The sequence below is a fragment of the Protomyctophum parallelum genome, assembly GCF_964188405.1.
Source record: "Protomyctophum parallelum genome assembly, chromosome: 5".
Classification (NCBI taxonomy): domain Eukaryota; kingdom Metazoa; phylum Chordata; class Actinopteri; order Myctophiformes; family Myctophidae; genus Protomyctophum; species Protomyctophum parallelum.
In genome coordinates, this window is record NC_139702.1 from 54,526,596 (window position 1) to 54,551,173 (window position 24,578).

Below are 24,578 nucleotides of genomic sequence, written 5' to 3' on the forward strand. Positions count from 1 at the left end.
TTGAGTTTGATAAATAGGCTCCTTTTTTTTCTTCCCCCCCCTCTGACTTTAATTGCACACTCTTTTCATCTTAATGTGATGTTTGTTTCCTGTGGGTTATTTGTGGGATATGCATGGCCGGGAGGGCTGAGGGCTGTAATTTCTAGATCAGGGAAGTTGTTGTGAGTGAGTGAATGAGTGGCAGGTAGAGGGACTGCAGCACAGCGGAGAAATTGATGGAAAGGTGGTGGACAGTGGTGGAGAAATCACTACATTTTTTTACTCAAGTAAAAGTATCAATATAGAAATATATGCCATATGTTTAAAGTAAATGTCCGGAATTCCAAATGTATGAGTAAAAGTACAAAAGTATTGGCATCAAAATGTACTTAAAAGTTCCAAAAGTAAAATAACGCATTATAAAGTTTTCAAATGAATACAAATATTTTGAAAATAGCTGAAATGTATATAGGGCTGCTGAAGTGATTAATGTGTATGTAATTAACTAAAGGTTCACATGCCTTCACGTGTCAAAAAATACAAAATAAAATAAAGATTCCCATCATGCACCTGTAACCCAAGATGCCTTGCACTGCATCGACGTGCGTGTCACGTGATCGGAAGAAGGAAACAAAGCCGTCCACTTACTGTTTCTGCTCAAGTTGCTCAAAAGCGCATGAGGCGATTTCACTCCTCCTTTCCGGGTAGGAACAGAATGCATTCTGGGATGGATTGGGCCAAACTCATGAACGCGCTGGCCGTTGACTATCATAGTGCTGGCACACTAGTATACACTCTGTCTTTCTTTTATCATAATTTTTTTAAGAACCTGTTCAGGGACTACAGATGACATTTTGCTTTGGCTAACTCTGGCCCATTTACATTGAGGTGAAAACTAACATGTTGATTAATGAGCTTTGTCCCCCAAATAAATAAATAAATTGCACGCGTTCAGCGTTCACATGTCATCATGAACGTGCGCAATGATAGTCAACGGAACAGCGCGTTCATGTGTTTGGCCCAGCGCTGCAATACCAAAACCGGCCACTATGTCCATTTCGCCTCAGGGTTTCCTCCGGGTGCCGTTTCTATATTCATATATACTTTAAGGTTTCTGCGCCTATTTTCTCTGAATGTATAGGCTGCATCCGCGGTGATTGAACACAACGCAGCCGTTCTGGGATCATTTCTGATGTGATGCTGCATTGCAGTTACAGTATTAATGCTTCTGAAGGGAAATACACTTTAGTACACGGACAGAGGTAGTAATGGCAGATTTGAGAAACGGAAGCTGCAAAAGCTGGGTTGAAAGCGCAGAGGTAAAGTGAGAGCAAAGTGAGGTAAAGTCAGAGCACATACACAGGCGTAAACGGCAGTTCTGCATACTCTGCATACGTCACGGTCTATGACTTGGCGACCTGAACTGGGTACAGAAATGTGAACAATGGGTACAAGTGTGAGCTTCCACCTGTCTCAATTGTAAAATATAAGATATAATATAACATAATAAAATCTACAAAGTAAGAAACTAGTAACAATAGTTTTCAAATAACTAAAAGTAACTACAATATTTTCCTTGTGGAGTAGAAAGTACAAATAGCCTACCTCCCTTCGCCTAGCCTACCTCAAGTACTTGAGTACACAAACTGGTCTAGTGGAGTCTGCTTGGACTATCTATGTATTTGTATATACAGTATGTATGATGTGCTCATCAACTTGCAGAGAGGGACAGATAAACAACACAGTGCAGTGACAACAGTGCAGTGACAACAAACACTACAGCCATTATCCCACATTTGACAGTGGAGCCTTTAATATGAACAAATAATCACACATCAAATTGACTCAGACACATGAATACACGCAATAGCCGGGGAGCCACAGGCCCAAAAGCTCAACGGTTAACGATTAACCTGTGATGTCATGCCGTACTTTTTTATTTCTGTGGACATTAAGGTCCACAGAATGAGAGGCCTGCTCTGCCATTTTTGTATACCACACCATAGACAACCAATATAATGCAACATTTCCCAAATTTCATCATGCATGTGACAATTGTGACATGAGGGGTGAAATGTTGTGAAGAAGAGTCCTGTTCCAAGTACCCGCAGAGGATTGAGGGACTTGGAGAGGAGGAGGGTAATGTAACAGCAGTGGTCCTCTGCTACTTATTCTGCACAGCATATTGGCACTTTATTAACTTGCACAGTTGTATTTTGCAGTCATGATTTTATTGTTGAATACCGTTTCCTGTTTAGCTGAGATGGCCACGCAGCCAACGAGTTCCACCTGGGGAAATGCTTGGTGATTAACAAACATGAGGGGCAAGCTGTGCAATGTGGGTTATAGATTCAATATGTTTGGAAGTGCAATAAGGTGGAGTTCTATTGATTGTAGTGTCGGCCCGATAAGCGGCTGGAAATGAGCACAGAGTCAGGATGTAAAAAGCAGCCACACCGTGGTTTATTCCAAAAAGAAGGTTGACAGCATGGTCAATGGCAAAATACAGGCAGCAAACAAATAGGGCATGTTGGTGTGCAGCTCCACCATGCCCTCTCACTGAATCCAACACTGAGTTGGTGTGTGCTTCCTGGCAGCCTTTTATAGTCAGCTGAACCAATCAGTGCAGACTGTACCATTTTACCGGTTAAACATGCAACCCTTTTCTGAGCCCCACATAACCCACATCACCTGAACCTATAACTCTATATCCCTACACCGGTAAGTACATATCAATTATGCCCACTATTGCAAGATAACCCACATATCACATTATCATTAGCAGCTCCAATGCATAACTCAACCACCCCCATGGCTATTTCACTGTGGTCCAGTCCAGACCAATACATGGTGCTCTGGTAGCCTGGGACTCTTTTGCCCGAACACACTGGAACAGACAGAACAGAAGCAGTCAGTATTCACGTACCCATAACACAGTCTCATATTACATAATGGTATTTTCATGTTCATAATACTTTCAATAAACCAGTTAAACTCATGACTTTTCCTTTGTGTGTCAACCAATATACATATTGAAATGTGCCAAATATCAGTAACGGAGGACCACTTCGTTACATTGAGGTTTGATTGAATGCCTAACAATTGCCTGTGATGTGTTTCAGTAAGGATTGGGCTGGACCATATCAGGATAGCAGGGGGGGTTAAGATGTGCTGTTGGGATTGCTTATTTATAAGCAATATATTACCCTACCCCCTTAGATAGCACTTCCGTAGACTTAGATAGCATTTGATACAGACTTATAGCATGTTATGTAGACAGCACTATAATTGCATTGTATATAGTCATAGCACGCCATAGTACATATGTATAGCATAGTAGCATATATTATTCGTTTCCAATTCTAGTATATATGTATAGTTTCATTATATAGATATTCCACTGTTACTTTCTTAGCTTACGCATGTTTCATGATAAATGCTTTTATGTGATGTATTCCCATGCTTTTTTTGTTCTTGCTTAATGTAAATCGCTCTGGATTAAGAGCGTCTGCTAAATGCCTAAATTGTAAATTGTAAATTATGTTGTAGTGTGAAGGATTTATAACTTGTATAGTTCATGTAGTTCACATAAACTTGTAACATTGTATGGTTTAAGGTTATTTATGTATTTATTGTATGTATTTATGGTATGTTCTCATTTGAAGACACCCCTGTAAATGGTATAGTCCATTATCATTATCTCCAGCTGGGTATAAAAGGCTGCCATTTTGCAGGTGAAGTCTGTGCTGGGAGTAGAGAGCTTCCTGTATTTATGTCAGTTGGTAGGGCTCCTTTGGTGAATAAACATACCATTGGTTAACCTTTACCAATGCCTCTGTACTGTTTCTCCAGCCACTAACACAGTCATTCTTACACAAACTAGGGGGTTTTCATGATTCTGAATCCATAGCCATAGCCGTCATCACAAAGTGATGAGGTCAGCACAAATGTGATGAGGTCAGCACATTTTGGCAAGTGGCTATGGTTATGGAGTGTTTTTCGTGCAAAACTAATGCTTGGAATGGATTCCGAATCATGAAAACCCCCTAGTTTGACATGTCACAATTGTCACATGCTACTTAAAGGATGATGAAATTTGGGAAATGTTGCCTTATATTGGTTGTCTATGGTGGTGTGGTATACAAAAATGGCTGCACATAACTTTTTTTCGTGATGTTTCCGGCAGAGCAGGCCTATCATTCTGTGGACCTTAATGACCAAATGAATAGAAAAAAACACAAATAAAAAGTACAGCTTGACATCACAGGTCCTGTCCAATTTTGGTCCTGTGGCTCCCCGGCTACAAAGAGCCATACGCACGCACGCGCACACACACACACACACACACACACACACACACACACACACACACACACACACACACACACACACACACACACACACACACACACAGCGAGAGAGAAGCACATTGAGAGATAATTAGTGTAACTTCTGTTTGAAGTGCTATGCATCCAAATACAAAAATAGACCAGATAAAAGTTGAGACAATAATAGATCTAACAGCAAGACCTTGACTGATGAGCTGATAATGAGTGCTGTTCTTACAAATGGTATTTTGTCTGATGCACAATTCACATTAATTCAATTTCGTATTGTTACACGGATACACTTTGAATGCAGAGTCCCTGTAATATCAAAATGAAAACAGTTCCATTTTCTGCGAGTCAGATGTTTTTCAATTTATTTTCTTCACCACTACACTGTGCCATTAATGAATATGCTATTAATATTATTATTTAACAATATTCATTGAATATATTGATTGTTGTAGTTATTTCCTTCTTCACATTGTATGCTATAATATCTAGGGTTGGAAACTAGATGCAGCGTTAAATTATGCTGTGTGTGTTTAAAGTTGTATATTCTTTTTTTAATATAACATAAAGTACACATTCAAATCCTCAGTATTCATTTATCCATTTGAAACTCAACGAGTGTACATTTGTACACTCTCAGATGGTTGGCTAGACCTCACTCTCGCAGAAACTAGATTTAAAATAATACTCAGGATTTTACTGTGTATAGCTGAAGTAAGAGAGTGAATTCAGGTCAGCACACAGCAGGAAAGCTTCCTTTTTTATTTGAGATCCAGAGGGGTCACTCTTATGAACTCATTAGGAGAGAAATGCTAATGTAATTCTTGGCATGTAAATCTCTCTCTCTCTCTCTTTCTCTCTCTCTCTCTCTCTCATTCTCTCCATCTTGCTCAATCTTTTTCTCGCCCTCATCTCTCCATTCTGCTGGTTTATTTTGACTTTCAGGGCTTGTACCAGGTTTTGGAGACCTCACATCAACCACAAACAAGTGTCCATTTATATCAATGATAGTGTAGAAATGTGCCACTGAGACTATAAACTTTCTTGTCACATCACGGTTTACACAGGCGGTGGCTCAGGGGTAGATTGGCTGGATGGCAACCATGAGGTTGCCAGTTCGAACCCGGGCTCCCCCAGAGTTAGTGTCGAAGTGTCCTTGAGCAAGACACTGAACCCCTAATTGCTCCCGATGTGCTGGTTGGTGCCTTGCATGGTGTCCGCCGCCATCGGTGTATGAATGTGTGTGTGAATGGGTGAATGTAATGCACAATATATGTAAAGCACCTTGGATAAAGGCGCTATATAAATGCACCATTTACCATTTTACACATTCAGGTTTGAAATTAATTGTCATACAAAACATTAAAATTACTTTTTGGTATTATTTCATCAGCTACTCTGCTACAACTATTCAAGTGAAATTAAATTTCCATATAGCACCTCGCACTTACAACATCAGTGTTCCTATTAGGAACACAATTATTGGTTATTACTTATTCGTTTATGACTACTTTTTCCTTTACATAATATCAACATTGAAATAATTTCTGGTCTTATATAAATAATACAACATGCAGGTTAAGCCGGCTTGTCGGTTCAGTCAGTTGTTTGTGTGTATAGCATCCCATCGTATATTGCTATAGCCATACAGTGAACTGTTGACCCTGTTCTTATGCCCTAATCAAGATCTCTTCCCCCTCACACACGCACACACACACACACACACGCACACACACGCACGCACGCACGCACGCACGCACGCACGCACGCACGCACGCACGCACGCACGCATGCACGCACGCACGCACGCACGCACGCACGCACGCACGCACGCACACACACACACACACACACACACACACGCACACACGCATGTCCTTCATGCATGCGGCTGTGTGGGCATCAAATAATGAACGCTTCAAGCCAAGTCTTGAGTTTTGCAATCAACTGAAAATAGAATAAAAGTCCTCCAAGTTAGTTTGGCCGTTTGCCTTTCTGTGATGAGACCAAAACAAAATTGTGCAGAGTGTTCCTATTTCAAATGAATTATTTGATTTTAATCATGTTATTAATTCCTTTTCATTGGCAAGGAAAATGTGATCCTTTTGATCAATGGATAAATTATATAATGTAAAGTTTATGAGAACAAAACATATTGGTGCTGTTCATTCTAATTAATAGTCCCTCAGATATTTTATGTCTAAAATTAATGTTTTGATGTTTTTGGGGACGTTATGGTTCCTTGATTTCTATTAACCTACTTTGTCAATACTTCATAATTTTGGGTGAACCTTCTCCTACGCATGTAGGACGCTACCAGGACAGCAATTATTTACTGGACAATATTCAAGATAAAAATGTAGGCCCGGTGGTATCATGTTTTACGCATGCGATTTAAATTACTGCATTTAAAGAAGAAGTGGTATAGTTCAAATTATTTAGACTATTACTTTTTTTTATTAGCTACTCAAATACTGTTCAGCCAATTAAGGACATTACACTGAGAATATGCATGGACTAAATTAACTATAGCTTTGTGGCCAATATTAGGACTAGTGTATAGGCCTAGACCAGGCTTTAATTTTTCTAAAAAGGAAAATAAGAAAATACAATTGTAATGGTGTCCTTGTTTCAGCTGTAATTTTGCAGTGGCCAAACTGGCCAGATATAGACTCGTTTAAAAGCACAAGTAAAATAATGGAACAATTTAAAAGTGGAAAATGTAACAGGATTATTAAATTACAGAACCATAATGAAGCAGAATGTCGGCTTCTTCAATGGAGTACTGCATGCGGGGGAAGACTCTGTTGCCTTGTATTACACATAGACAATTTCACAAGGCTGAAAACAAGGGGAAAAATGTTAAATGATATTTTAATGAAAGGTTTGCTTGTTCAGGTCTGCCTGTGTGAAATCTTTCTAATTAGCTCTATAACGTGCGCTTGTGTAGCCTGTGTGTGTGTGTGTGTGTGTGTGTGTGTGTGTGTGTGTGTGTGTGTGTGTGTGTGTGTGTGCGTGCGTGCATGTGTGTGTTTGTGCGTGCGTGCGCGTGTTTGAGTAAGCTTTCCGCTATATTCTCTGGAATGCAGCCAGTCTCGGCTCTTTTGAGTCCACGCTCAGTTCCAAAACCAGAGCCTTTGATCTTTTTCGCTGTCTCCTTTACCCGGAAGAGAACCCTTGCCTTCTCTCTCAGCTGGGATGAACGCACACGTGGAAATGTTGGCCCCGCTCCACACTCATACCAAATTTAGTCATACAAAGGCGAGGGAGGGCGAGGAGGGGGGGAGCCGGGGATGAAAGAGCCAGCCGCCAGAAGATCAAAGGAAGCCGCGGCTCCGCCCGCTTAACCCCACCTCCGTGCTTTATAAAGATCTGCCTCCCGAACCCAAGTTATTCTCACGCAATCTCTCTGCAGCCAGAGCCACAGAAACACACAAAAACACACTGCTTCGTGTTTTCCTTATTCCCCCCCTTTTTTTATTTTCTTTTGTTTCTTTTTCTTTTCTCATGAAACATTTCCGACTCTTCAAGGGGAAACTTTCCCTCCCTTGCTTATTTTCGTGTCCTGTTGCGCAAAGCAAAACACAACTTAAATATTGTGAATGTCTAACGTAGCTTATTTTGTTTTCAAACGATTTCGTTTCATATGCATTCTGGTGATGGATTTGATGCTTGCGTTAGTACTTAATTTACCCTACTTAAAATTAAAAAATATGGTTATTGGTCAAATAAAAATAAAAATATTCTCACATTTCGTTTCATGATAGGAAATATAGATAGACGGGAAAACATTGGCTTAATTTCAATACTGATGTGGCTAATTAGGACAGCACTGCAGCAGCCAACAGACCCCCCCCCCCCACACACACACACACACACACACACACACAATCTCCATCCAAGCAATATTGATGCATGGTTTTTATAGGCCCATAATTAGCTCATATGTTGGCAATGCAAATAAATAGAGTAGGTATTAATTTTGACAGTTTTGTGCCACTAGCCTATATGTGCGGTGAGCCTTTTTCCGTGCCAATGCGTCCTTTTTTTCTCTGTCAATAAAAAAATCGTCAAGCGAATCTATATTAAATTCCACCGAATTAACTTCTGTCTTTTCCTAATATTGTTTTTACATCACGCAGTGTGTGCGTCTCCTTCAACCCCTTCTCCCCGTCTACTGTGAGCGATGTATAAATCTGCAGTCTCTCTCAGGAGTGTCAATCGGTGTAGTGTCAATCAGAGTTTGGATCCCTTTCATCTCTCTCCCATCCCATCCACAGTCACAGAGAGAGAGAGAGAGAGAGAGAGAGAGAGAGAGAGAGAGAGGGGGGGGGGTGATAGGAAGAGAGAGAGAGGGGGGGGGGGGGCTGATAGGAAGAGAGAGAGAGGGGGGAACTGATAGGAAGAGAGAGAGAGAGAGAGAGAGAGAGAGAGAGAGAGAGAGAGAGAGAGAGAGAGAGAGAGAGAAACTGATAGGGAGAGAGAGAGAGAGCGAGAGAGAGAGGGCAGAGCTACATTACCAACACACACACACCGTTACATTACTTTCTTGGAGCAGAGCTCCAGTTCGGAAGTCGGTGTTCTATCCTCGTCATTCTTTGGTTTTATGACTTCTTTTGATTCGGCTTCTTTCAATCCGAGGATGTATTTTACGTGCAGGCCTATTAACAGATCAATGCGTAGCCTGTTGTTTACGTGGTAGGTAGCGGTGTTATACTACTTAGCTGTGCTGTGGCTGTGTGACATTTCCCATCACAGTTTTAGCCTACCTTCTTTAAACCCAGACGTTGTTTTTTGACTTTTTTTTCTTCTTCTTTAAACCCCGTACTTTACTCAAGGACATTAAATCCAAGAGGACCACTGGCACGAGGAAATACGCACGTCTCACCTTTCTTCAAATACTTTATCTTTCACCCACTGGAGCGTTCTCTCATCATAGTCACGTGAAAACGAACTGATGTGATTTTGACTGTGTTTATTTCTCTAAAGTGCCGCTGTTTGAAGCGTGCAATCAGGCCAACAACAACTCTTCCTAAACGACAGCATCTCCGGTTTTTGGTCCTGTTTTAGGTTCACTTCTTTGACATTTCACTGCCTCTAGGCTACTTGCGAGAGACTCCTGTTGCTTTTTGGCCAACAAAAACAACCAGCAGCGTGTGTTTGCACGCCGCTCTCCTCTCCTCCTCTGCACGCCACGCTTCAACTGAGAGGTGTTGCTGAGGCAGCCTGCTTGGCTTGCTTGGAGGACGTTTTCCAGTGTTGTCGGGGGATTTCTCTAACTGTTTTGACGTGTTCGCTGTCGCACTCCGTTTGGACAGTGCGGGTTGTTGTCGTCAGTAAATCAAGATGCCACAGCTATCGGGCGGCGGTGGCGGCGACCCGGAGCTCTGCGCTACGGACGAGATGATCCCCTTCAAAGACGAGGGAGACCCGCAGAAAGAACAGATTTTCGCCGAGCTCAGTCATTCCGAGGAGGAGGGCGACTTGGCCGATATCAAGTCGTCTTTAGTAAACGAGTCGGAGACAAGTCCAAACAGCAACAGTCATGATGTAAGTATTATAGGCTAGACTATTATTTTTGGGAGGGGAGTTTTAAGTAGCCTACTGATGAGAGGCTGAGCTAGGCAGACCCGGGGTTCATCACTGCACCTCCAGCAATTAAGATGTATAATCTAAGACTTTTAATGGCAAAATACACCATAGTCACCTCACCTCATTTATTTGTGCTGGACATTCGTGTGTGTGAGTGTGTGAGAGACAATTTTTATGTCAGGGACATTTTGACCAAATGGGCCTGTAAGATATGCGTAACAGACAGTGTATCATAGACAGGCCTAATCAGATGTAAACACAGGCTGGTGAGTAATAAAGCCATGAGGCCTAAATCTGCTTTTAAAACATGTTGATTCATTTAGGTATAAAAGCCCTAAGGACGTCAGCAATGCAAATTGTCTAATCGAATTCAAATAATTTTGGTTGGATGTGTTTAGGCTACTTACACCATTAGGCCTATTATTATTATTATTAGGCCTATTAGTGATTCATGATGTTGAAAAATCATACTGGATAAGCCTAATCATAATTTAAATAATTCCTATAGTTGTGGTTGCCTTGGGAATATGGAGCAATGAGGGAAATTAAGATTTGGATTTAATAAGATGAATAAAATGCTCTGAGATAGATCGTATGTGTTGCGTTCATAAAAAAATCATATAAATATGAAGAGTTCTGCATTCTGCTTTTAGGAATCCTAAATGCTTCCTAAACGACTCATACTGACCCAGCATGGTTGACTAATGATGCTGATTCCAAACTCTGAGCCAATGCAAACTGTAAAATTCCACACATCTTTTGAGTCCAATTTCTTTCTTTCTTTTCATCATCTCTGCGCATGCCTCCAATAAAATCAATACACTCAAAGGCTGGAGCTCAGAAATAAAGAACAAACTTATGAGCTGGAGTAAAAAAATATATTTTCTGTCTGTTTCCGAGGGGTAATGGAATTTCAGTGCATCTTGCCTTGGACGTACACTAACAAATGTCACGGTGGCTCCTGGGACGGAGGCTGGATGTTAATTGGGAACCCAGTGAAGTTGCCAGGCCCAGCGTGAAGCCAGCCTGAGGGGTGTGAACTCCAAATGCAGGAGGTCCTCTTAACCAATTCCAACTCAAGACGAGAAAGACATTTGAGAAATAGATGTGCTGGTGATCTCTAAAGTGAGGCAAATTTTGTCGCAACGCAGGGAAACCCTCTGTTGATTTCATTCTGAGGAAGTGAAAATTGTCAAAAATGTATAGCTACACTTCCATTTGGACCATTTTTATTTAATTATTTTGAATTTGATTAATTTATCTTCACAAGTTCCTTCTTTCCCAGAGCCTGTGTTTTGTTTTGGATGTGGAAACAGGGACATTGGTAAAAAGGGTGGACATGAGATAGTAGTGAAAACAAGTTAATTTGTTGAACATAAAATCATAAAGAAGTGGTTCAAGAGTTGATGCAGAGTCTTTGCAGACGGCTCCATCACCCATCCAACAGGCAACGTTGTCAGTATGTTTGTGTGCATGAATGCATGCTTTCGTTTGTTTCTTCTTTGTGACAAGCAGAACGGATAGAGCATTGGGTCTAGGCAGCAGGGTTTATATATACTGTATTTTGTATATCAATTAATTTGTTTTATATCTGTTCCCCTCATAGGGAGTTAGACAAATATCCCATGACTCGTATCATGAAAAACACAGAGAGCATCCAGATGATGGTAAGTGAAACGCTCTTCATCAGCCCACAAGCATATCTTATTAAAACAATTCACCAGTAATTTGCCAGTTAAGAAAATAAGGGGGGGTGGGGGGGGGGGATAAGGGAGCGTGGTGAGCAATGCTCTCCTTTTTAGCACAGTATTTTTCCCTCCCATTATTGATTGGACACCTGAGAGATTGTAGGAAACTTTGAGAGGAAAAGCACAAAAGGGAGACCCATACTAACCAGATGTAATGCGTTATTGACAAAACTAAGGATAGTAGATGTGTTTTTTTGTGACATGAGTTCTTAACCACTATATACCATCACAGGACACCACGAGAAAGACAACAATAACATGATCAGTCACACACTTGTATCATTTTTATCTGATTCTCTGTTTCGGCTGCTTATGAGATATTCTGGTGGCCTATGGTGGGGGCCAAAAAACCTGTAGAGTAAGATGATAGAGGACTTTTATAATGAATAAATATTGCATTTATTAGCATCGTTATAGTTGATGTGGACTTTTTGTGTAATGATAAATCATATTGAGTCTTGGGGTGGGAGTCTAAAACGACATTTGGTACCAGTCTTTGTTATTGTTGTTATCAAATTGACCTACAGTATAATGATACCCTGAAATAGGCACATGCAGTGTTGCCGCAACTCATTGGTCTCTTGTCTGTCCCATATACAGTATTGTCACCTGGTTGGCTGCAAGCCTTGACAAGGAGTATGTGCCTCCTCTCTGTTCCTCCTTAACAAATCCTGAGAATGGCAACAACCCTCCCCCTGCAAACCAAACACTAGCCCTCTCCTACTAGGTCCACATTGCCATTTGTCTACACACACAGTACACACTCCACTGCCCTGGCCCTGTCTTATTATTACCCCAGCATGCGTCGGCCAGCCACCAAGCAGTGATGTGAGAGTGCGTGGTGTTGCATTTGGGCTGTGATGTATTGTGGGGCCTCTTTTTATGAAAAAGGTTCCTCCTCTCCTGGGTCAAAGGCAGTAGAGGAACAGTTGGGGCGTCTCCCTTGTTTTGACACAGTCTGTATGTTGGTCTAATTGGTGCTAATTGGCACAGAGGGGCTCCATTGTTCCGTGTATAATACGACCCTCCTCTCCGAGACCGGAATAAAAGAGCACAAACAAAAGGCTGTGGCAACACAGGAGCATGGGGTCAAAGCGATCGACAGCGATATCATTTGTCGTGGCACGCGCACACACACACACACACACACACACACACACACACACACACACATACACACACACACAGCTGGACTTCGTGTTACGGGGGCCACATTAATGTGAAAACAAACTGAACAATGTGTAGGCCTATATCTCATTCTGAATTGTTGTATATATTTATTAAGATTTTACACTTTATTTAAAACTCCAATTGACAGAATTGAGGCGAGTTCTAATGTTGGCGTGAATAAAAACTATTTTTATATGTGTATGGGTAGGGAAAGTAACATGCTGACCACAGCAGATAAAATGGTAGCGATAATCGCTGATATGGAAATAAATTATCAAATCAAATGTAGTTAATTGATTTATGCAGTTGGAAACAAGTCCCCAGTACTTTGTTGTGTTATCCTTTTAGCGCAAATGTTTGACCCGTGCTATTTCTCTCTAATAAAGTATTCAATCAATCAATAGATATTCACACAGACGTATCTAGTCTAGCTATTAATGTATTGTTTAATGGCAGTTGTACATATACTGTATAGCTGACATGTGTCTTGTTCTTCTGCCGTTCTCAGTGAAGCACGCGGACATGTACAATAAAGGCCATCCATACTCAGGCTACCCAGGTTACATCATGATGACCAACATGAGCAATGACTCCTATATGAACAACGGTTCCCTGTCGCCGCCCATGCCCAGAACGGTCAGTATCAACTCTTGATTTTGCAATGCATAAAAGAGTTTTATATTATATAAAAATACATCAATGCTTTTCACTTACAATGTATACTATATATTTTAATGAACCATGAAGTGTATAAGAAACTCTCCATAAAATCATGACGATGAACAGATAAACACACAGATTTCAAAGCCGAGTCGAATCGAACCAAAACCAAACGGATCATCAAAAAGGCTCGATTGATCAGACATGCAGTCATGATCGCTCAAGAGAGTGAGATGGACATGTTATGTTAGCAGTGGTTCTGTTTTCGGCGTAAATAATCAGCCAAATCTAATATCGACTTCCCTGTGATGGAATTAAAACACTTGTGATTCATAATTGGCAATAAAAAGTAGTCATGTGAGTATTCAATGTATTATTCTATTTATTTTTTGTATTAAAATTAATTTATAGTGTTGCTGGATTAACGTGTCTGACGACAAAAGCCACAAGTATTGAGTCTTTATAGTTCTAATTGAGATTATTTTATTCAAGGCAGTTATTTAACTTATATATTTCTGTCAAGCCATTACCTTTGGTTTGTATTGTCAATGTCTAGGTTTTATTGGTGCAGTTTTCAGTTTTCATCTAAGGTGGATATAGGTTTTGTTGTTGCAATTCAAGGTATGTTTTAGTGATGGTCTTTTTTGAGGGATTTTGTGATTTGGGTTTAGCTTTTGTCTGATATACATTATAATGATTATGTTATGAGTGTTTCTGCCACGCAAACCTCTCCTCGTGATTTATACAGGATATACATACTTATACATCCTCGGGCCTTTTTAGTTTCATGTGTGACTGTTGTGTTGCAATAATGGTGCAATACTTGGTCACATAGGCTACACGAGCACTGTTGTGCTCCGTCCCCTTGGCAACCATACGTGCCTCTTGGTAACTGAATGCCAACCATACTTTCCAGTAGATTAGCATCAGTCATATTATTTCTCATCTTGTTAAAACCTTAAGTGATGCATGTCTACATGGGCCCAAGTAAGCCCTACCAATTTGCCCAGCATGGCTGAGTTAAGGTCTTAAAGGCAACATCACTCATATCTGCCTGTGCCTGGGCAGAAAGAGTTGGAAGAACCTGTGTGTTGTTTTACTCCATGTCTCAGTGACTGTATTGATTTCAGGAGCTATTGCGAGGGGGGGGGGTCCTTACTACTTCCTGTGTGTTGTGTCCCGTTTGCAATCTCTTTCCCCAGCGAGACACAAAATGTAGGGCATGCTAGCAGCTGTCTGCTTCAGTGTAAAGTCTCATCAACTTAGGCTATGATAGCGTGGAGACTGTGGATAATTCCCTAGATGATGGTGTATGTTTTCCTATATGTGTGAGTTGGTTTTGTCAGGATGAATGCAAAGTTTGATTGCTGTGAATACTTTAATAATTACTATTATTACAACAAGTTTTTAGAAACGGGAGGGGGCGCACATATGATTTTCAATCATGTACATTTTACAACTCGATCGATGAATGAATAATGTTAAATTATTGCTCTTGCTCCGTCTTTGCTGTTATTGTAGAAGAGGGAACTGTATATGGACACGGGTGGTTTAGACTTGGGCTGATGACCTCATGATGTACCATTTCGTGTTTACAAACAAATCTAACAGTTTATGAAACTGTTGATACAATGTCTTGTAACTTATTCTAATCATTAATGGCCTGTCGTCTGGCACGTTCCACTACATATTCTATCATAGCGACTGACAAACTTTGAAAGACCTATACGAAGACCGTCTGACTGTGTTGAGGAAATTACCCCTCAACGCAGATGAATTAGGCCAAGCCAAGTCAGGCCCGCTCGCTCCCTGCCAAAACCCTTTAAAGACTTACTTTCATTTCATTCACTCTGGCTGCTTTTTATTTGCCCCAATTTTCCTCACCCCCCCCCCCCCCCCACCCAACATCCCCCACCCCTCGCCCTGTCTTCAATAAAACGGTAGTCATTTTATATACGTTTCTCTCACTTAACCAATAAAGAGAGAGAGAGAGAGACAGGGCAGATGAGGAATCATACAAACACATGCGCGTACCCCCCCCCCCCCCCCCCCCCCCCCCCCCCCCACACACACACACACACACAGTCTTTCTCCACACTCAGGTCTTTCTCAGTACATGCCAACTCTCTCACTCATTGCTCTGCTCTCTCCTCTCCTCCTCCTCTGTTCTTCTCTCTCTGCTGCCGCTGGCCACCGCAGCCCAGCCAGCCAGCCAGCCAGTCAGCCACAGTATCTGCGGGCCTGGGATCGGTTTTCAACCCGAGATCAAAGGCACATTTTCTCTTTCATTCTCTTCCACCCGCCCCCCCCCCCCCCCCCCCCCCATCCCCTGCAAACCTCCCACTCCCAACCCCAACCCCAGCAGTTTAGATTGATTTCCATTGACCATGACATTCCTCCACACTGTCCGCCCAGTCATGATGGCGATGGTGCTGTCGGGGAGTTGCTGATTGTCAGCAGATTTTTTTTTCTTCTTTTTTAAGGTGGTCTCAGAAGTGTTGGTTTGAAGAAAAGGCCCCTTTGTATAGCCCAACATTTCACATTTAGGGCACGGACCCCAGATGTAAGTGTTCATTTGGGTCCCTTATGATCCATTCCTACACTCCCAGAGTTAAATTAACACCTGAGAATTTTACTGTGTTAGAGCCGCAGTGACAACATCTGTGCATTCGGCACAAAGATCATGTATAAGATAAACATATGCTGCACAATAATTATTCATCATTGTGTGCGTGTGGCGTGTGTGTGTGTGTGTGTGTGTGTGTGTGCGCGCACGCGTGTGCGCGCGTGTGTGCATGATACAGAATATTATGTGTTCTCAACTTGGAGGTGCTTCCATATTTCATTTTTATGTTTCAGAGAGACTGGAGAATCTTTATGCTATCCCAGCGAGTCGTCCATTACACACAAAAGGAGAGCTGTAGTTAATTGTGAGCAGTTGAGAGAGTTAACGGTATTCCGTCCCCGACTGCTGCGGTTTCTTCACATAAAGTAACCACATGAAAGGAGCTCTGGCTTCGCTTGCCATTCAGGACTGGCGCCCATTTAACCAATTGGAAATTGAAGAGATTATGGTACTTGTTCGGTGTGGATTAACCTTGTTGTTCTAACTGTCTCTTTTTCATCTGTTTTGGGCAAGGCCCGTGTGTGTGTGTGTGTGTGTGTGTGTGTGTCGTGTGTGTGTGTGTGTGTGTGTGTGTGCGTGTGCGCGTGTGCGTGCGTGCATGCGTGCGTGCGTGCGTGCGTGCGTGCATGCGTGCGTGCGTGTGTGTGTGTACCCAGTACCACAGTGGGGGCATGTGAGGATTTGCAGTGGCATATTGGATTATTTAAAGGGACTTGTCCGTGTGTGATGGCTCATATTTCCTCCTGTCGGAGCCTTAGGGGCTGGCTGGGGAATACAAAACTCCTCCGAAAGGCCTCAGACTTTGTGAAGATGGCCCATGAAGTAAAATCTTCGGTGTTGATTTAATAAGACTTAAAAATGGACACACACTGGGCACTGAAATCATCGCACATTTGGATATTATGGTCCTAGCAGTTTGATCTGGAGAACATAATTACTTTGTAGACACTATATATGTTCTGGTATTCTGTGGGAGCAGAAGGTAATGGCTGAAAGGACTGTGGGTTTGGCTTTATGTAGCTTTTTTTGAAGTACTTCATTATAGTCTCCAAAATCAAGTTGGTCTTGCAAACCTCAAGCTATTAAAAACATCACCTCACTAAACATTTAACTATACAGGTATGTTTGACCTGAAACCACTGCAACCGTGCATATACAGTCAGCCAAAGCCAACAGTTTGAATAAAGGGTAGTATTGTGTAGTAACAACAACGATAACAGAGAAAATGTATTTCTTCTAAAGTCTTTCTTCCAGTCCGTGTCTTTATTGTTTGTTACGGTCCATGGCTGCCATTACGTCGACCTGATTCATACTTTCTGTGTCAAGATCACTATTGTTCTGTAAGTACGGCGAAGGAGGACGGCATTGCAGTCTCTTTGAGAGGCACATGGAAGACTGCTGAGTTGATGGACAACAATATAGAGATGAAGAAAATTGTTTTAGTGCCCCCCCCCCCCCCCCCCCTCTTCTGGTCCCATTTCTCCCTTCGGGCCTTCAGTAGCAGTTCCTCATGGCATGAGAGACCCTGGGGGTGTGGGGGGGAGGACATAGTACTCTTCCTTTGATGTAGCGGGAACGTGACGGATCTAGCTAGCCGGCGTCTTCGCAGCGTGGAATCACTAACCCGGGCTTACCTAACAGGATTTGCCAGGGACTGCTCCCGTGTCCCCCGTTACCCCACACCCCCATCTTCCTCAGAGAGTGTGTTGTCCTTAAACTCATGCCCTTCTTAGCCCCTTTACTACCTTCAGTCAAAGTTACACTATTTCCCAGCAGACCTCTGTTCCCCACCATGGTGTTCTAGGTGGCAACATGAGGACCATGCTGACTGAAACACGTGATTGCATGTGTCATTTTGCTCTCAGAACAGCTGGCCTGACTCCATACAACCATCATTTTAGTTAGAGACCGTATATATGCATTTTGCTTTTGAAAGAAAAATATTGCTTATTTCCTTTCCATAGTATAGTGTTTTAGGGCCACATCTGGAAAATTGGAGCAATGACCTTATTTTATCACTCTCCAGCCACAAACCACCATTATTTTCCCTCAGTCAAGCAAGCAGTACGCCTATCACAGAATCAAACTGTCATCTGCTGCGCAGGTTCTGACAAACAGCAGGTCTGACAAACAGGCAAAGCGCGTGACCGCGTGTGCATATGTGAGTATGAGGGAGGCGTGAGGGACCCCACACACACACAGAAGGAACAGTTGTGCATCCTTGGGGTCCCTTTGAAGCACCGCCGGGCCTCAATGCTTTTATAAACAATGCCATTAACACCAAGCTGGCTTCTTTAGTCCTTTTATTGTAACGTACAGTGATGCTGGTTGACACATTTACTCCATATGCTCTGCACTAATGATTCCATGTGGTTGCAATCGCCTTATCAATGTCTTTCATCTGTCTAAATGGAGCTTGGCCCAATGATTCACAACCCTGCCTACGCTGAAAAAGACCAGCTTGTTTCTGTGTAAGATAAGAACACGGAAAATAAGGAGACCGATAGAGGCGTATGATTCTGGGATGGGACTGTTTCAGTTAGTTTTTGCGCTACTGTGTGTGTGTGTGTTTGTGTGTGTGTGTGTGTGTGTGTGTCTGTGTCTGTGTCTGTGTCTGTGTCTGTGTCTGTGCCTGTGCCTGTGCCTGTGCCTGTGCCTGTGTCTGTGCGTGTGTGTGTGACTGTGTGTGTGCGTGTGCACACGTGTTGTGTGTTTGATGAAGCTCTGTCTCAGTGTTTTCACTTGGCACCCATTTTGGTGTCGGCATCATGTTATGCTTTAGCTATTTAAAAATAGCAGATCTACAAGCTCATATCGCGCCACCGAGTGGCGCGATACGAGCTTGTAGGTCTGCTATTTATGAAAAATCGACTGACATTTTTAGAATCTGATCTCAGGTCAGAATGGGTTCATCAGACCAGTGTGTGTCCGGCGGAAACCTCGTATGAATCTGATCTCAGGTCAGAATGGGTTAAAGGAATGTAATGCCTGACGGTATGCCCTGTGGCTTCCCTCAATTATTGGAGAATTGTTGTTCATGCCTTCACAGTGAATGAAGAATATAACTTTTGATGTTCTCTTTATCACTAAACTCACCAAAAGAACCTGTCCCTGATTTGGACAATGCTTAAAGGAGCCCTTCACCCATTTCCAACCTTATGTTCATATGATTGGTCTTTACTAATACTCAATTTCTGTTCACCAATTACATCATCAATGGAGATAATAATAGAAACTATAGCCTTTCCCTTCCTGGAAAGTTAGCATGCTGAAATAGAAGCCAGTGTTCTTGCATTAATACATTGATTGATTTGTTTGTTTAAGTTCGAAATCCTGTCTGAAATGTACAATCCTGCCTACCGATGATGTCACTGGCAGGTTTGTGAACTGTCCACATGCCTCGTGAGACACAGACCAAAATTACAGAAATGCTACCATCTTCTAATGAGCATTAATGAGGACAAATTATATGAACTATATACATTATATATTATATGATGGGCTGAAAATGGGTGAAGTGGTCCTTTAACCCATTCTGACCGGGCACCCATTTTGGTGTCGGCATCATGTTATGCTTTAGCTATTGAAAAATAGCAGATCTACAAGCTCATATCGCGCCACCGAGTGGCGCGATACGAGCTTGTAGGTCTGCTATTTTTGAAAAATCGAAGACACTTTTAGAATCTGATCTCAGGTCAGAATGGGTTAATAATATAACTGTCAGGATGTAATAGACATTTTTAGAATCTGATCTCAGGTCAGAATGGGTTAAATTGGCATATTGCACAAAATAATTCTGAACATACAGTAGGCCTATGTATTATGCACGTATGTACTATATAACACTTTATACCAAATTAAGGTGATGGTTAATAATTAGAATTTGTCCTGCCACATGAATCCAGCTTCATGTCTTGCCAGGATTGCAGCTGGCTTGCATTTTGCAGTATGGAATACAACTTGATGAAATGAAGATGGGGTGGCAATAATACATTGAGAGATACTACGTAAAACATGTTGTTTTATGGATGTGTTATACATTCACTCAAAATCGAGCAGCACTCCGTTCAAAGCGGAGCACAGAAACCAAATATCTTATAACAAACGCCATTGTAGGCTGGAGAAACATGGCGTTTTTGTTCATTGTGAGTGCAATGACCCTTTTTAATCAGAGGGGCTGTCTTCCATGGAGCCAGCCAGGCTGTCGTACCCCAGACCACAGCACCTGCTGACGGGCCTTCACTCCTCACCACCCTGCCTGCTGCTGATCTCTAGAGGTCGAGCTGAGGGCTGCGCCGAGGTTGTCCCTTGGCATCTTTTTTTTTTTTTTTATATATATATGGGTGGGGGTTTAGGGGGACAGGCCATGGCCCTCTCTATCTTTATTATTTGAGTGATTATTAGTAGGAATGCTGTGCGACATTCTAGGCGATGCACAGAAGAGAAGGCTCTGGTAGGACTCATTCCAAGGCCAGGATGAGGCATGTGTGAACCGCTACATTATATACTCTGAACACACGGTTAGCTCCCTGTGCTTTTGTTTTAGTGGTGTGGGTGTGGGCTTCCCATTAACCCATTCTGAACGGGCATTTTGGTGTTAGCATCATGTTATGCTTTAGCTATTGAAAAATAGCAGATCTACAAGCTCATATCGCGCCACCGAGTGGCGCGATACGAGCTTGTAGGTCTGCTATTTTTTGAAAAATCGAAGAGCGACTGACATTTTTAGAATCTGATCTCAGGTCAGAATGGGTTCATCAGACCAGTGTGTGTCCAGTGGAAACCTCGTGTGAATCTGATCTCAGGTCAGAATGGGTTAAGGAGTGAGGCTGCGGAGGGAGTCTGTGCCCAGGCTGGAGGAGTGGCAACAGCAACAGTGCATGCGTGTGTGTGCGCGGTTTTATTTTGTCTCCCCTGTCGCGCAGTTGTCGACAAACTCCCTTGTTGTTGTGGCTACGTGTCCTCAGAGGGGATCGTGTGGGTGAAAACTTCTGACTCTCTCTCAGCATGGCTTCCATTGAAGCCTCTCTGTGGGAGCTTGGAGAAAGAGAAAGAGAGCCCAACTCTTACAACGCCATGCACCGATAAGGCCCTGTTTGGATCACGGCGTCCGAGGAAAGCACTCTTCATTTCATTCTCTCACCATATTATTGTAAATATGAAATGAAGGCTTTGGATGAGATATCTAAAGCCGTTTTGAAGGCAAAACTTTTTTTAGTCGTTTGCAAATATGATCGATCATGCTACAGTGTGCTTTGCAGAAAGTAATCTTCTCTTAATTTATCTCATTAACTCTTCAAAAGGCTTAATTGAATCTTGATTCTAGTCCGCTGAAAGCCGATCACAGTACCTCGCTGTTCCCACTACCGGGTCATAAAAGTACATTTTTTCTTACTTTTTTATCCCCCTTTTTTTTTTTAAAGGAAAAAGAAAATAGAATGGACTCATTGAATGCCTTTCTGTCAGCCAGTAGGTCATTCTATACAGAATCCAGCAGTGTTCCAGGCAGTAAACCTCAGTAAAAGGGGGAACAATAGGACCACAGGGGTGATACATGGGTGTTAATCCTGCTGGCTGTGTGTCCAAACTTCAGAGAGAGGCAGGCTGAAACAGCCCTGACTTTGTCCTTCTACTGGACGAACAGCCTGTGATGATCAATAGCAGCTCTGTTGTATGAAGTTGGTCAGTATTCTCTCTCTCTCTCTCTCTCTCTCTCTCTCTCCTTTCTTTCTCTTGCTCTGTCTCTCTGAAATGTCTTTCTTCATATTTTTCAGAAGCTCATTATTTCTGTGCATGCTGCTGTGGGTGTGTGAGAGAGTGCTAAAGAGGCTCAAACATGCTATGTGTATCTGACAGCGCTGAAATATTAATGGTCCCTATAGTGCAGAAGGTTGGTATAGGGCCCGCATAGCTGCAGTACAAAGGGCTGCCTCCTCGCCACCAGGCGTTATTAGCCGAGCGGTTAACCCATTCTGAACGGGCACCCATTTTGGTGTTAGCATCATGTTGTGCTTTAGCTATTGAAAAATAGCAGATCTACAAGCTCATATCGCGCCACCGAGTGGCGCGATACGAGCTTGTAGGTCTGCTATTTTTTGAAAAATCGAAGAACGACTGACATTTTTTAGAATCTGATCTCAGGTCAGAATGGGTTCATCAGACCAGTGTGTGTGTCCGGCGGAAACCTCGTATGAATCTGATCTCAGGTCAGAATGGGTTAAATGAATAGATGGAAGTGGGCTCTGTTGCACTTTTCCCTCATTGTGCGTTTCTACTTCTGTGCCTTTCTGCAGCTAAGCATCTAACTGTTCACTCCTTTAACAATCTGTAACGCATACATTGACTGGGCATCACACACGTGCGTGCGTGCGCGCACATGACACGCACGGTCATGTGCACACGTATACACACAGCAGTCTGCTAAGCCGTCTGTGGGCGGATAGGGAGGCGGGGTTTTGCTATCAATTCATTTTGTGTGGTCTCAGCCATAAAAAACACCCCGTTCTTTTTGAATGCGAAAAAAAAAAAAAGCCTGTCTTTAATTTTTTGGGAAACCCATAAAAAGTTTGTCGCTCCTTTCATATCAGCCGCGGAATTGAAAACAAATGCTGCCCCCCCCCCCCTCCCCACCACCGCTCTCCTTTGAACTGGCCAATTATGGAGTTGTGAAAATAAAAATCAGCCTGTAGATCTTTTTTTTTTCTTTTTTCACTCTCTCGTTCACCCCCCCCCCCCCCCCCCCCTCTCTTTCCGCCTTCCTCTTTCTCTTTCTTTTCTCCCTCTTGTTATTGAAGGAACCGAGGGGGGTGGGGGGGGGATCACTGATGTCAAAGTCAAAACCCAGAGCATTAAGTAAAACTGGCAAAATGCAATACAGCTGCAATCCGACATGACGCTGGAAAATAGGTCTGAGGAGAAGAACGCCTCTCTCTCTCCCCCCCCTCTCTCTCTCTCTCCCGTATTCCCAGGGCGCGCAACTGCTCCCGGCCTTGGCTTTGATCTCTTCAAAGCCTCCTTTTGCCTCCTACTAGATGGAGAGAGAGCGAGAGAGAGAGAGAGGGAGAGTCTTGGCCGCTGCTCGCTGGAGTGCTGGTGAAGAGAGAGGGGGCAAGGAGGAAGGGATGGGGGTGGCGGGGGGGTGTATGTGGGGTTGTGGGGGTTGCATGACGCGAGGAGTCTTTTCCTTCTCCTTTCTAGGGCTGAAATCAATCACAGTGCCAAGGCAATTATGTGTAATTCAAACCCCCGGCCAGATTAGTGAGTCCTCATTGCTACCTGAGCGACCGGAGCTCTGTAATCTATGAGACACACACACCAGGGTCTAGGCAGCCAAAGTAGTGGCCAGAGAGAGAGAGAGAGAGAGACGCAGAGAGAGAGAGAGAGGGGGTGGCTGACCAAAAGAGACTAAAGAGAATTGACAGTAACAGAGACACAGGAAGGGAGGAGGGGAGAGAGAGAAGGTGTTGAAAAGCAGGCCTGCCATGCTGCCGTCCAGCCGAGCAGAAAATCGGAGCACAATGGAGTGATTACACTTGCAGATGTAACCATATTTATGACGAGAATGGCGAGCAGCATGTTAATCTCCATGGAGCTCGCTATAGCTAGCGCGCTAACGAGCCAGCTTCCATTTGTGTTGAAGCGTGTGTTGTGTGTTTTCACCCCCACCGTGTGTCCCCCCCCCCCCCGTCCTCTCCCGACTCCCCCCACCCCCTCTACCAGTGCCATATCTCTATCCCTCACGCCTTTCTCAACGGGGCCCCCGAAATGCAAGCTCGGCCAAGGCTTGATGCCCCAGGCGCTTAATTTGGCTATGGCTGCAGAAGCACTGAGTGGCCCCAAGTCACAGAGGGGAGAACAGGGGAAGCTCCCCCAACGCTGCTCCTGCTGCTGCTGCTGTTGTTGTTGTTGATGTTGTCGGTGTCTGGTCCTTGCAAATGGTCCTAGTTAGCGCACCACATTGTGATGGTTGCTGGTTTGTTGACAAATTCTATCTAGTCTGTTTGTTTCCTCCTCGACAAGGGCTATTACGTGGCGCATTGATCCCATTCTTGGCTCAGATGCATGGGAAGGATATGGTATATCTCGGTCCGACTCTGGTGACTCTGGTCTGTTGTGCTCTTCGTTGCACTGGTGTCACAGCACTGTGTTGAAGTATCGTCAGTCAGTAGTTAACTTGGCGAGGGATGATGAAACCCATGAAGAGATCCAGCAAGAATGTGTTTGTTCATCTCACGACGCTCGCTTTGCGCTCCTCTGCACTCCGTACCGTCTTTGATCATCGGAGGCTAGTCCAATGGTGATGGAAGGCACCGCTATTCACCACCCCTCCTTTCACCCCAAGGGTTACACACATTAAGGAAATCAGATATACGTACATTCTTGGGGTTGGATTTGTTGATGTCATCGTCTGTCTGATGTGGTGGTAGTTTCACATCTAGAGTTTGTATAGGAGAAAGGGGGACGGCT

The 24,578-nt window shown here is 43.2% G+C and overlaps 1 protein-coding gene across 3 annotated transcripts in view; it reads left to right on the top strand.

The window, feature by feature from the left end:
* Positions 1-8,874: 8,874 nt before the first annotated feature.
* lef1 (lymphoid enhancer-binding factor 1) overlaps positions 8,875-24,578 on the top strand; it is a 47,315-nt gene continuing 31,611 nt past the window's right edge. For all 3 annotated transcript variants that reach the window (XM_083765648.1, XM_083765649.1, XM_083765650.1), the window contains exons 1-3: positions 8,875-9,866; positions 11,515-11,575; positions 13,335-13,462. In XM_083765648.1, coding sequence (XP_083621774.1) covers positions 9,663-9,866; positions 11,515-11,575; positions 13,335-13,462 — 393 coding nt within the window. In that variant the 5' untranslated portion in view covers positions 8,875-9,662. The remainder of the gene's footprint in view (positions 9,867-11,514; positions 11,576-13,334; positions 13,463-24,578) is intronic.